This window comes from Leucopleurus acutus (assembly GCF_964270905.1).
Source record: "Leucopleurus acutus genome assembly, chromosome: 17".
NCBI classification, from domain to species: domain Eukaryota; kingdom Metazoa; phylum Chordata; class Mammalia; order Artiodactyla; family Delphinidae; genus Leucopleurus; species Leucopleurus acutus.
The window spans coordinates 38,410,265-38,425,037 of record NC_139159.1 but is presented as its reverse complement, the minus strand read 5'-3'; the positions used below and the strand labels follow the sequence as shown (position 1 = coordinate 38,425,037).

Here is a 14,773-nt window from a genome sequence, read left to right as displayed (position 1 = left end):
ATGGGGAGAATAATAGCATATTCACAAGATTGCTGAGAGCAGTAGTAAAGGCATTTGTCCAAAGTTTGTGACAGTGGAAGCTAGCCTTGTGGCTGACAGGGTCTTGGTGCACCGGCTGGGTGTCAGGCTTGTGTCTCTGAGGTGGGAGAGCCAAGTTCAGGACATTGGTCCAACAGAGACCTTCCAGTTCCATGTAATATCAAACGGCGAGAGCTCTCCCAGAGATCTCCATCTCAACGCTAAGACCCAGCTGCACTCAACAACCAGCAAGCTACAGTGCTGGACATCCTATGCCAAACAACTAGTAAGACAGGAACACAACCCCACCCATTAGCAGAGAGGCTGCCTAAAATCATAATAAGGTCACAGACACCCCAAAACACACCACTGGATGTGGTCCTGCCACCAGAAAGACAAGATCCAGCCTCATCCACCAGAACACAGGCACCAGTCCCCTCCACCAGGAAGCCTACACAACCCACTGAACCAACCTTAGCCACTGGAGGCCGACACCAAAAGCAATGGGAACTACGAACCTGCAGCCTGCAAAAAGGAGACCCCAAACACAGTAAGTTAAGCAAAATGAGAAGTCAGAGAAGCATACAGCGATGAAGGAGCAAGGTAAAAACCCACCAGACCAAACAAATGAAGAGGAAATAGTCTACCTGAAAAAGAATTAAGAGTAAGGATAGGAATGATGATCAAAAATGTTCGAAATAGAATGGAGAAAATACAAGAAACTGAGGCAGAAGAATGGATAAGTGACCTGGAAGATAAAATAGTGGAAATAACTACTGCAGAGCAGAATAAAGAAAAAAAGAATGAAAAGAATTGAGGACAGTCTCAGAGACCTCTGGGACAACATTAAATGCACCAACATTCGAATTATAGGGGTCCCAGAAGAAAAAGAGAAAAAGAAAGGGACTGAGAAAATATTTGAAGAGACTATAGTTGAAAACTTCCCTAGTATGGGAAATGAAATAGTCAATCAAGTTCAGGGAGTGCAGAGAGTGCCATACAGGATAAATCCAAGGAGAAACACGCCAAGACAAATATTAATCAAGCTATCAAAAATTAAATACAAAGAAAAAAATATTAAAAGCAGCAAGAGAAAAACAACAAATGACATGCAAGGGAATCCCATAAGGTTAACAGCTGATCTTTCAGCAGAAACTCTGCAAGCCACAAGGTTCTGGCAGGACATATTTAAAGTGATGAAAGGAGAATAAAATACCTAGGAATAAACCTACCTAAGGAGACAAAAGACCTGTATGCAGAAAACTATAATACACTGATGAAAGAAATTGAAGATGATAAAAACAGATGGAGAGATATACCATATTCTTGGATTGGAAGAATCAACATTGTGAAAATGACTCTAACACCCAAAGCAATATACAGATTCAATGCAATCCCTATCAAACTACCACTGGCATTTTTCACAGAACTAGAACAAAAAATTTCACAATTTGTATGGAAACACAAGACCCCGAACAGTCAAAGCAAACTTGAGAAAAAAATGGAGCTGGAGGAATCAGGGTCCTGGACTTCAGACTATACTGAAGCTACAGTAATCAAGACAGTATGGTACTGGCACAAAAACAGAAATATAGATCAATGGAACAGGATAGAAAGCCCAGAGATAAACCCACACACATATGGTTACCTTATCTCCTTTGATAAGGAGACAAGAATATATGATGGAGAAAAGATGGCCTCTTCAATAAGTGGGGCTGGAAAAACTGGACAGGAACATGTAAGAGAATGAAATTAGAACACTCCTAAACAACATTCACAAAAATAAACTCATAATGGATTTAAGACCTAAATGTAAGGCCAGACACTATAAAACGCTTACAGGAAAACACAGGCAGAACACTCTATGACATAAATCACAGCAAGGTCTATTTTTTGGGGGGTACGTGGGCCTCTCACTGTTGTGGCCTCTCCCGTTGCGGAACACAGGCTCCGGACACGCAGGCTTAGCGACCATGGCTCACGGGCCCAGCCGCTCCCTGGCATGTGGGATCTTCCCGGACCGGGGCATGCACCCGTGTCCCCTGCGTCAGCAGGCAGACTCTCAACCACTGCGCCACCAGGGAAGCCTGCAAGTTCCTTTTTGACCTACCTCTTAGAGAAATGGAAATAAAAACAAAAATAAACAAATGGGACCTAATAAAACTTAAACGCTTTTGCACAGCAAAGGAAAACATAAACAAGATGAAAAGACAACCCTCAGAATGGGAAAAATATTTACAAATGAAGCAATTGACAAAGGATTAATCTCCAAACTTTACAAGCAGCTCATGCAGCTCAATATCAAAAAAACAAACAACCCAATCCAAAAATGGGCAGAAGACCTAAACAGACATTTCTCTAAAGAAGACATACAGATGGCCAACAAACACATGATAGGATGCTCAATGTCAGTAATCATTAGAGAAATGTAAATCAAAACTACAGTGAGGTATCACCTAACACCAGTCAGAATGGCCATCATCAAAAAACCTACAAACAGGGGCTTCCCTGGTGGTGCAGTGGTTGAGAGTCTGCCTGCCGATGCAGGGGACACGGGTTCATGCCCTGGTCCGGGAAGATCCCACGTGCCGCAGAGCGGCTAGGCCCGTGATCCATGGCCACTGAGCCTGCGTGTCCGGAGCCTATGCTCCACAACGGGAGAGGCCACAACAGTGAGAGGCCCGCGTCCCGCAAACAAACAAACAAACAAACAAAAAAACCTACAAACAATAAATGCTGGAGAGGGTGTGGAGAAAAGGGAACCCTCTTGCACTATTGGTGGGAATGTAAATTGATACAGCTACTATGGAGAACAGTATAGAGGTTCCTTAAAAAACTAAAAATACAACTACCATATGACCCAGAAATTCCACTACTGGGCATATACCCTGAGAAAACCATAATTCAAAAAGAGTCATGTACCACAATGTTCATTGCAGCACTATTTACAATAGCCAGGACATGGAAGCACCCTAAGTGTCCATCGACAGATGAATGGATAAAGAAGATGTAGCACATATATACAGAGGAATATTACTCAGCCATAAAAGGAAACGAAATTGAGTTATTTGTAGTGAGGTGGGTGGACCTAGAGTCTGTCATACAGAGTGAAGTAAGTCAGAAAGAGAAAAACTAATACCATATACTAACACATATATATATAGACTCTAAAAAAAAAATTGATTGTGAAGAACCTAGAGACAGGACAGGAAGAAAGACGCACACATAGAGAGTGGACTTGAGGACACAGGGAGTGGGAAGGGTAAGCTGGGACAAAGAGAGTGGCATGGACATATATACACTACCAAATGTAAAATAGATAGCTAGTGGGAAGCAGCCACATAGGACAGGGAGATTAGCTCAGTGCTTTGTGACCAACTAGAGAGGTGGGATAGGGAAGGTGGGAGGGAGACACAAGATGGAGGAGGTATGGGGATATATGTATATGTATAGTTAATTCACTTTGTTATAAGGCAGAAACTAACATACCATTGTAGCAATTTTACTCGAATAAAGATGTTTAAAAATAAATAAATAAATAAAAGGAAAATATTTAAATGTTAAAAAAAGAAAAAGAAATCACCATTGATTTACTATAGGATTACTCCCTCTGTAAGTATTGATATATATGAATTAATCGACTAATTTAAATATAAATAAAATATATTTACTATCTTTTTCTTCGTTATATGCAAGCATATTTCATTTGAAATATCATTTAAAACTCTTCAAAATAGATTTTTTCAGCTTACTTCAGTGAGTTCCCTTCCACAATTACCTTGCATTTGCATTTTTGCCCAGTTATGTTTTATATTCCAAATCCTTGGCATGGATAGTCCTTATAAGACACATTGTAAGTGAGCCGATTTCATTTTTTCAAACATATATATTGAGTGTGTACCAGACACTGGGCTACATGCTGGGGAAACAGGAAGTCCCTGCCCTTATGGGATTTTTCCAGTCTAATAGGAGAAAGACAATTAAAATAATAATTATATGAAATCTAGTTAGGCTAAAGCAGAGAAATACGGAGTGTTCTTAGTGTACATATGGAAGCATCTAGACTAGAGGAAGTGAAATTATCCTAAGAGTAATGGAAAGCTAAAGCAGGGCTTTATAATTAATTTTGTGTGTATTGATGCTATGACTATAATAGATTGCATATGGGCAAGCCTGAAGAAACACAAGACCAGATATTTAGATTTTATTATTCAGAAAAGTGATGATGATGGTCATGAATACCATAAAGAATTTGAGAAAGAATTGGCTATACTGATATTAGTATAGATGAAGGAATGAGGAAAAAAGTAAAATTAAAGACAACTCTTACAAAGGTTTATATTTAAGTTTTTGAAATCATCTGGAAGTGAATTCTAGAGAATGATCCAAGTTGAGAGGTTAGATAGATGTGTGTGACATGGCTTTTATTAAAATATATGCATTTAGATATTTTCTCCACAGAAGAAAATTACTAAAGTAATTTGCAAGTCAGAAATGAACTTCTAAAAGTAAGCTCCTTCTTTCTTAATATTCAGTGCAGGCACCTGAATCATATTAGCATAGTGATTATGATTTTAAAACTTTAAGTCTTTGGCAGGAAAGGGTGTTTTGGATTAACGTGTGGTATTTAAAGATTATTTCAAAATTCCCAGAAAACAAAGTTTTTGGTGACTAGAACAGAGTACATACCTTTAGGGTGGCTATTACCTTGGAGAGTTTCAGACTAATGAGAGATACTGAGTGTTACAAAAAATAAACCGACCTGGGGCTTCCCTGGTGGCGCGGTGGTTGAGCGTCCGCCTGTCGATGCAGGGGACACGGGTTCGTGCCCCAGTCCGGGAAGATCCCACATTCCGCGGAGCGGCTGGGCCCATGAGCCATGGCCGCTGAGCCTGCGCGTCCGGAACCTGTGCTCCACAACGGGAGAGGCCACAACAGTGAGAGGCCTGCATACAGCAAAAAAAAATAAACAGACCTGGAAACTCTTAATTTTGACTTGAGAACTTCACCTTATCCTTGTTATTATGCTGATCCAAGTAATCTTATATCCTTTGTAGTATTCTTTGCCCTTCAAGATTTTAACTAATAGGATAATTCATCTATTTATTCCATACTTTGTTTCAGCCTTGGCTTACAAGGCCCAAAAGCAATTGAGAAAAATTACAAAGTCCAATAGCATTGAAAAATAAAATATGAAATGGTCAGGGAGAATGAAAAATAGGACAGAAATATGATGAAGTCATGCATAAGTGTATAAGTATGCATAATATTTATTCCTGTGCAGTTGTTAAAATTTTACTGAATGTTAGCTATGAGCCTTCTATGGTTAATGAAAAGAGAAGAACATAATCTATTACAACAGGGGTCCCCAACTCCCGGGTCACGGACTGATAGTCGTCTGTGGCCTGTTAGGAACTGGGCCATACAGCAGGAGGTGAGCAGCAGGCCAGCGAGAGAAACTTCATCTGTATTTACAGCTGCTCCCCATTGCTTGCATTACTGCCTGAGCTCTGCATCCTGTCAGATCAGCAGCAGCATTAGATTCTCACAGGAGTGCAAACCCTACTATGAACTGCGCACACGAGGGATCTAGGTTGCGAGTTCCTTATGAGAATCTAATGCCTAATGATCTGAGGTGGAGCTAAGGCAGCAATGCTAGCGCTGGGGAGTGGCTGCAAATACAGATTATCATTAACAGAGAAGTTTGATGGCACAAAGACCATAATAAATCAATTGCTTGCAGACTCATATCAAAACCCTATCAGTGAGTGGCAAGTGACAATTAAGCTGCATCTGGTGGCAGGCATTGTAGTGGCAAGTGAGTTGATGTACTTCAGTTGTACAGCTGCATCTAATGGCAGGCTTTAAGTCAGAATCCTACACTTATTTTAGTCCGTGCATGGCCCGCCCATTATTTTGTCTACCACTTCCATCTGCACCTCTTTCCCACGCTGCACACTTGTCTCAGTCACAGTTTTGGTAAGCCCACAAGCTAACCCTAGCCAAAATGAGTAAAAAACAAACGTTGCTGGAGAGCTTCTTTGAAAAGGGGGAGAGACCCAATGATTAGACAGCAGAAGACTCCAATACTGCCAACGAAAAGAAAGCTGCATTTAAAAGAAAATACCAAGAGTCCTACTTAAATTATAGGTTCATTGCCACAGGTGATTCACATTCTGCAAGTCTGCTTTGTATAATATGTGGCGACCAGCTAGCCAATGAAGCCATGAAACCTTCAAAACTGCTTCACCACAGGGAGACCAAGCACCCTGCATTAAAAGACAAGTCTTTGGAGTTTTTCAAAAGAAAACAATGTGAACATGAAGAACAGAAGCAATTATTGAAGGCCACCACTTCATCAAATGTGTCTGCATTGAGAGCATCATTCTTAGTGGCTAACCGCATTGCTAAAGCTAAGAAGGCCTTTACTATTGGTGACGAGTTGATCCTGCCTACTGATAAGGACGTTTGTCGTGAACTTTTAGGAGAGGCTGCAATTCAGAGGGTGATACGTGTTCCTCTTTCAGCTAATACCATAACTAGATGAATTAGCAGAGGATATTGAGGCACAATTGTCAGAGAGAATTAATGAGTCACCGTGGTATGCAATCCAGGTTGACAAGTCTACCGATGTTGACAGCAAGGCAACAATGATCGCTTTTGTGTGATATATTTTTCAGGAGGATGTGCATGAGTGTATGTTATGTGCAATTTTGTTGCCAATCAACACCACAGCCGTAGAACTATTCAAGTTTTTGAATGATTACATATCAGGAAAACTGAATTGGTCATTTTGTGTCTGGATATGCAGACGGAGCAGCTGCAGTGACTGGACGGCTTTCTGGTTTCACTACTCTGGTCAAGGAGGTCGCTTCTGAATGTGAGTCTACACACTGTGTCATCCATAGAGAAATGCTGACTAGCTGAAAAATATCACCTGAATTTAACAACGTTTTGCAGGATGTGATTAAAATTATCAACCACATTAAAGTACATGCTCTTAACTCACATCTGTTTGCGTGGCTCTGTGAGGAGATGGACACAGAGCACACAGGTCTTCTCTTATACAGAGAAGTGAGATGGCTTTCTAAACGTAGATCACTGACCAGAGTTTCTGAGTTACGAGAGCCGCTCCAGAGATTTCTTTTAGAAAAAGCCACCACTGGCTGCACATTTCAGTGACACAGAATGGGTTGCAAAACTTGCTTACTTGTGTGACATATTCAACCTGGTCAACGAACTCAATCTGTCACTTCAGGGGAGAATGACAACTGTGTTCAATTTGGCAGATAAAGTGGCTACATTCAAAGCCAAACTGGAATTATGGGGGCGACGAGTGAACATTGGGGTTTTTGTCATGTTTCAAACATTAGCAGAAATTTTGAAAGAGACTGAGCCAAGGCCTTTTTTTTCCCAGCTGGTGCATGATCACCTATCTCAAAATGGTCAAAAGAGTTTGAGCATTACTTCCCAACCAGAAAAGACCCCTGAATTGGGAAGGAATGGATCTGTGACCCATTTGTGAATAAGCCAGGTGAATCAATTTTGTCCGTGCTAGAAGAGGATCAACTGCTTCAGACTGAAGATGACGGTGGCCTTAAAAGTATGTTTGAGACAACTTCAAATCTCCATACGTTCTGGATTGAAGTCAAAGCAGAATATCCTGAGATTGCCACAAAAGCACTGAAAAGCCTGCTTCCATTTCCAACATCCTGTCTTTGTGAAGCAGGGTTTTCTGCAGTGACAGCAACCAAAACGAGATTACAGAGTAGACTGGAGAGAAGCAACACACTTCCGGTGTCACTGTCTCCCATCACCCCCTGATGGGACCATCTATTTGCAGGAAAACAAGCTCAGGGCTTCCACTGATTCTGCATTATGGTGAGTTGTATAATTATTTCATTATATATTACAATGTAATGATAATAGAAACAAAATGCACAATAAATATAATGTGCTTGAATCATACCGAAACCATCCCTTCCCCCCCTCCCCCCGGTCCATGGAAAAATTGTCTTCCACGAAACTGGTCCCTGGTGCCAGAATAATAGAAACAAAATGCACAATAAATATAATGTGCTTGAATCATACCGAAACCATCCCTTCCCCCCCTCCCCCCGGTCCATGGAAAAATTGTCTTCCACGAAACTGGTCCCTGGTGCCAGAAAGGTTGGGGACTGCTGTATTATAAGATATTTGTGAAGTTTTCATAAAAGTTCCCATAGGAACTTTTACTGGAATACTGAGACCTAAGAGAGAATTATTCCCATGGATTAAGATAAAACAACACTATAATGGACTGTGTCCTCAACAATATTCTTCATTTATAATAACATAATACAATGTAATATAATTATCACTGTTCTAATGCTAAAATTAAATTTACTAGGAATTCACTTCACAGTATTCATTTAACAGCCTGGCTGGAACCATGGATAATGTTGAGAAAAGCTAGATTTGTGTTTTCCAAAGTGTATTCATTAGAACACTCATTTTATAGGATAATAATAAATGTTATGCCAGTAAAGAGTTCCAGGATCATTGGGAATTGCTAGGATAAAAAAATTAAGCAGAGGGCTTCCCTGGTGGCACAGTGGTTGAGAGTCCGCCTGCGGATGCAGGGGACATGGGTTCGTGGCCCAGTCCGGGAGGATCCCACATGCCGGGGAGCGGCTGGGCCCGTGAGCCATGGCCGCTGAGCCTGTGCGTCCGGAGCCTGTGCTCCGCAACGGGAGAGGCCACAACAGTGAGAGGCCCGCGTATCGCCAAAAAAAAAAAAAAAAAAAAAATCAAGCAGAATTTTTATAGTTATATTCTTTAGCACTTTTATTATGTAATATGTTAAAATAGTAATAATTAAACAATGTTAAATACTAATTAACTTAATTATTATAATTAAATTAATTAAACTTAATTTCTTATGTTAAATAAATAATGTTAAAGTCCAAGAAGAAGTTTTATCTAGTATGTGCAAGCAATTTTGAGGGGATTGCCTAGCCAGACCAATGTTTTAGGAGACATTGCTTAGAAAATAATTTTCCAGGGGCTTCCCTGGTGGTGCAGTGGTTGAGAGTCCGCCTGCCGATGCAGGGGACATGGGTTCGTGCCCCGATCCGGGAAGATCCCACATGCCGCAGAGCGGCTGGGCCCGTGAGCCATGGCCGCTGAGCCTGCGCGTCCGGAGCCTGTGCTCCACAATGGGAGAGGCCACAACAGTGAGTGGCCCGCGTACTGCAAAAAAAAAAAAAAAAAAAAGAAAGAAAAAAGAAAATAATTTTCCAGAAGAATACAGGTAATACAAGCTAGTCCTCCATGAATGTAAAGAAGTTTCTTAAGACAACTGAACAGCAGAGAGTTTAATATTGCATCTATGTGGGGCAGGTATTCACTGTTGCTGTTGAAAGGCAGGTCCACATTCTGTGTAGAGTTGACGTTTTCCAATAAAATCTACAATATGTGCCTGAATCATAGATGATGGCTCAAACTTTGCCCTGAAGTGGGCCAGTGTAGTACCTTCAGACAGGTTCAGATTTTCTTCACTAGTTCATAGGGTTCTATGGTTTGGTGGCTTAGCAGAGAGTGGCAGCAGTTTTAACTTGAACATACTTTAAAATAATCACACCAGTTGCCTATTGTATCCATTAAAAAATAAAACCTAGTAGGGTACTAGTTTTAGCAGTATACCTTTCTTACATGCCTTCTAAAATCGATTTAAAAATATATCTTGGGGAAACTTAAGTTTATCTGTTATACAGAATGGTTAGAAATAAGCCAAATATTGGAAGACCTCTACTAAAAATAATTGGGTTTTAGAGAAGTTGCTTTTAATCGTTCTGATAGAAAATATCTATCTATTTTTCACAATAACCAAAATATGGAAACAGCGCAAATGTCCACAATGGATAAATGGATAAAAAAGATGTGGTACATATATACACAATGGAATATTATTCAGCCATGGGAAAGGAGGATCTCCTGCCATTTGTGACAACATAGAGGGACCTTGAGCACATTTTGCTAAGCGAGATGAGTCAGTCAGAGAAAGACGAGTACTGTATGATACCCCTTATATCTAGAATAGAAAAAAAATCAAACCTGTGAAAAACAGGAAAATGGTGGCTACCAGAGAATGGGAGGTGGAGGATAAGATTGATAGTACAAACTTGTAACAATAAATAAGTCACAGGGATCTAATACACAGAATAATGAATAGAGACAATAATATTGTACTATAATTATGTAATTGATAAATATCACTATAGCGGCAACCACGTTACAAGATATATATATATCAAAGTAGTAGACTATATACATTAAATTTGTACAGTGTTACATATCAAATTTATCCAATTAAAAAACAGGAAAAATTAGATTTTTTTTCTACTGTCACTTCAAGGTTTGGCAGTAAAATTTTAAGAGTGCAGAGGCTGCATTTTAGACAAGAGAATAGTAGTAAATCCTTTCAAAAGCACAGGTATTTGCATTCATTCAAATAGATTATGACAGACATTTCTAATAATAAATATTTTTCTATTTTTAGTTTGCTGCATTTAAATGAGTACTTACAGATAACAACAAAACCAGATGTGTTAGGTTGCTGGCTGTATAACTTACTAATCATACAACAGAGTCTTAGTTGTTTGTTAGTAATAATTGAATTTATCATATATAATCTGTGCTAAAATGATAAAATTGGACTAAATAATCTCCCATAGGTTGGTCATCTAAAATTCTAAATTTTCTGTGCCAGTGTGTTAGCCTTCAAGCTTGGATTTTGAGTTACTCTTCTCTTAAGGGTTTCATAATTGCTTCCTCAGCCACTTTGCTTCTCTTAACAATGAAAAACTTAAGTTTGTTATTTAGAAATAAAATTTGAAATGACATTACAAGTTCAACAACTATCCTAAAACTAATTTCAAAAACATGAAAAAGTACTTAGTAAGATTTCTGTATTCTACACTTCTTACTGTTCTGTGCCAATTTCTGTAGAAATCTATGTAAATCTGTTTAGCACATTAATTTAAGCATTTTTACTATTAAGAATAAATTAACTTGTTATAAAATAAATGATAAAAGAAAGAGTTAAGGCTTCTTGAAAAACAATGTAGCCTTTGTTTGACATTCTAGATATTGAAAAATAATCATTGTGAAAAGAGTGAACATTCATGTAAAGTTTCATTTCTAGTTTATTTACCTTGGGACTCTATATTCCTACTGTGACTGAGAGAGATTATTTCAAGGTTAAGTAACTTTCAGGAGATTTGAAATAAAAATGAAGAAAAAGAAGTCCAAACAAACTCAGATTTATTTTTGTTCTTTTTTAAAAGCTAATCATTAAAAAATTAAAAAGAAAAAATAGTCAAGTAACAGACACTTTCTGAAAGTTTTCCTCTATTATGTGGAAAACATTTGAATATGCATAACTTATTGAAACCCTACTATACCTAGAACTTGAGAGTTATGAATAAAACTGAGTGACCTGGAATCCTAAGCAAAAATTAATTTTAGTGAAAGAAGTTATGTTGATGATAAAACTGCTAATGTACTAAAACTGCTAATATACAAAAGAAATATACATTTTATAAGAAGATATATAGAAAAGCAAATGATGGAAGGTGAGGAAAGTATTTTGAAATATATTTTTTGTGGTAAAGAGTTACTTTATTTTTTTTTAATTTTTAAGTTTTACTTTAAATGTATATTGTACCTCCTTTCAAAGACTTTACTACCAGTAAACTGTTTCAAGCATCTGAATAACAATACTGTGAGGAAGGTAACCCATTTTATTACCTACATTACAGGGAAGAAAATTGAAAGAAAGTTGTCTGTAGAAGAAATGTATTTTGTTACATAGAATAAGCTACTATAGAACAGAAAGCAGCTTCCTGACATTAGTTCTACGTGTATCTAATTTGTTTAGTTTATTTACTTTGTGCATTTTCTACATAAATAGAATAGTTGCATTTTTAGTAATGAGTCTGAATACTCATGTATTTAAAAAGCTAATCATCAATATTTAGAGGAAAAACAACATTGAAGGTACATGAAATACGTTTTTATTTTCTGGCAGTGGACTGAAACATAAAGGTGAATGAAATGACCCGAATTTCAACATTACATCCAGCTTTCATTGTAAAGCAAACCTAGATTGCATCAGAACCTTGAAAAAATCATGGGAACTGTTTCAGAGGGGAATCCCAACCTTTATTTTAAGGGAGGGGGAGATGTGTTGGAGGGGAAAAGCTCATATAACTATGAAAAGGTTGATGGCTTCTGCTGTGATCCCTGAGGACATTTGAACTAAAAGAAACATCTTATCAGATTGGACAGTTTTCAGTTTTTGTTTTCAACCTCTCTTCTTATTTGTTTTACAGTGGATGGAACTGAGGTTCAACACTCTGGCAAAATGCCCACACTGCAAAAAAATGTAAGTTCTGTACCAATGGAAATAATGTTGGGAAATATTTGAGAAAAATTTAAAGAGTTCAGAATTCTCACTTAAGTAAATTTTGACTTTAAGACATACTATGGGATGAATGTATGGTTAACATGTTTATGCTTTTCAAGACTAAAAAAAAGACGTCTTTGGACTGATTAATATGTTCAATTTTGAAATTGAAATGATTGGGATTATCTATTCTCTAAAGGTAAATCAATTTACCTTTAGAGAAAGTGAAAATTACTAAAATTATCAGTAACCTGGTAATGATTTTCAAATGTGCTAAGTGGTTATAATCTGTTGCAAATAATCTAAAATTTATATTTTTAAAATGGACTGTATAAAAAAAATGGACTGTAATCTTGGAGAAAACCAAATTTTGGGGGGTTTATAATTAGGAAGTTGGATGGCAAAGTTTTTATAATTATTTATCTCTCTTCAGTCAATTTCTCTGTATTCCTAAATGGTGTACCTAAGGAAAATAACAAAAGGCGATATAAAAATGGGAGAAACTAGAAGACATTTTGATTAAAGACATTTTATGCCATCTATGTTGGGAGACCCCAAGTCACCCTAAGATTTTTTGACTTTCTAGGAGAACTAATAGGACTTAGTATACAGTTATACTCACAGCTTTATGGTGAAAGTATGCAAAACAAAATCAGCAAAAGAAAAAGGCATATGGGGCAAAATCTGGAGGAAACCAGGAGCAAGCTTCTAAGAGTCCTCTCCCAGTGGAGTCATAACAGGACTTCATTCCTCCAGCAATGAATTGTTACAACATATGTGAAATGTTTTTGACCAGAGAAGCTTATTAGGTCTAATTGGAGCTGGTCACATAGGCACCTGCTGCATAGCGCATGCCACAATTCCATATTCCCAGAAGGAAAGCAGGTATTTGGCATAAGCCATATTGGTTGTACAAGTAATTTAGGTATAGCAACCCACTCTTATCAGTAAGGGAATAGTTAGAACTTTTTTGAAATCTAAGTTCCCAGGTGTCAGCCAAGGGCTAACCTTACAAGCCAACTTGTCTAAGGATAGCAGTGTTAGGCCTGCTATACTCTTTTCTGCACAGCATCTATTTTTTTTTTTTCTTGCGGTACACGGGCCTCTCACTGTTGTGGCCTCTCCTGTTGGAGAGCACAGGCTCTGGACGCGCAGGCTCAGTGGCCATGGCTTACGGGCCCAGCCACTCTGCGGCATGTGAGATCTTCCCCGACCGGGGCACGAACCCATGTCCCCTGCATCGGCAGGTGGACTCTCAACCACTGTGCCACCAGGGAAGCCCCCACAGCATCTATTTTGATAATGAAATTTAATTCAAAAATTACTGTTTTCCACTTACATGTGTGGAAAGTAAGCAAAGGAAATTAGACTGGAATGTTTTGATAATTAATATTTAAAATAAAAAATATCAGCTCATAGTTACATTTTTGTGATCCTTAGAATAATATAAATACTATATCTATTTTGAGAGTAAAATAATCCTAAGAGTGGTTTATAGGAGGAAAGAATTAAAAAGTGTCTGAGAAGTAGAATATATGTAACAAAATATCTCCATTTATTTGTGCTAGATCTGATTCCAGCTAAATATAATCCTGTGGGAATAACTTCTTTACAGCACATTTCTAGCTTCAAAGGAACAGATATTTCCTTTTTTATTTATTTGTGAAATTAATCATATGAATGCTTAACTTAGCTGAATCCAGGACAAGTCTGTACATGGAGAAGCAAAGTGGATAACCCAAAATAAGTGCACAGAAAAATATATACTTCAGGGACATACCAAATACACGTGTGTGTGAATAATCCATATTTCTGTATGTTATCTGTATTTTCACAAAAATGAAGACAATTAAATTGCATATATCTTTATGAAGAACATTAAATTAGATTTTAAAAATCTTTTAGAAAATAAAAAACTTCTAATGATTAGCAGATTGTGTGCTAAGCACAGTGATTGTTGCTTTGTGTACACATATATATTAGCTGTAATCTTTACAAAAATCCTGGCTAGCAAGAATTATTATCCTCATTTTATAGATGAGGAACTGTTGGAAAGGGTAAGGATTTTGCTCAAGTGATTTGCTTGGTTGGTTAATTATTTTAGAACAATGGCAATATTTTGCTAATAATAAAGAAGTATTGAATGTCTAGATATTCTACCATTGGTTAAGGTATCACAAGACTGTATTAATGTGGAGAAGAATTTATCAATTAAGGAACAACTTGCTTTGAAATTCACATGAAATAAATCAGCTTAAATATCATTCTTAGAGGAATGTGTGTAGAATTGGAATCACATGCTGAGCT

At 37.8% G+C, this 14,773-nt stretch overlaps 1 protein-coding gene across 1 annotated transcript in view; it reads left to right on the top strand.

The window, feature by feature from the left end:
• PIP4P2 (phosphatidylinositol-4,5-bisphosphate 4-phosphatase 2) overlaps positions 1-14,773 on the top strand; it is a gene marked incomplete at both ends in the record, with an annotated part of 84,466 nt that overhangs the window by 49,365 nt on the left and 20,328 nt on the right. Inside the window, one exon of the mRNA XM_082858689.1 lies at positions 12,393-12,445. Within this exon, the coding sequence (XP_082714815.1) occupies positions 12,393-12,445 (53 nt within the window). The remainder of the gene's footprint in view (positions 1-12,392; positions 12,446-14,773) is intronic.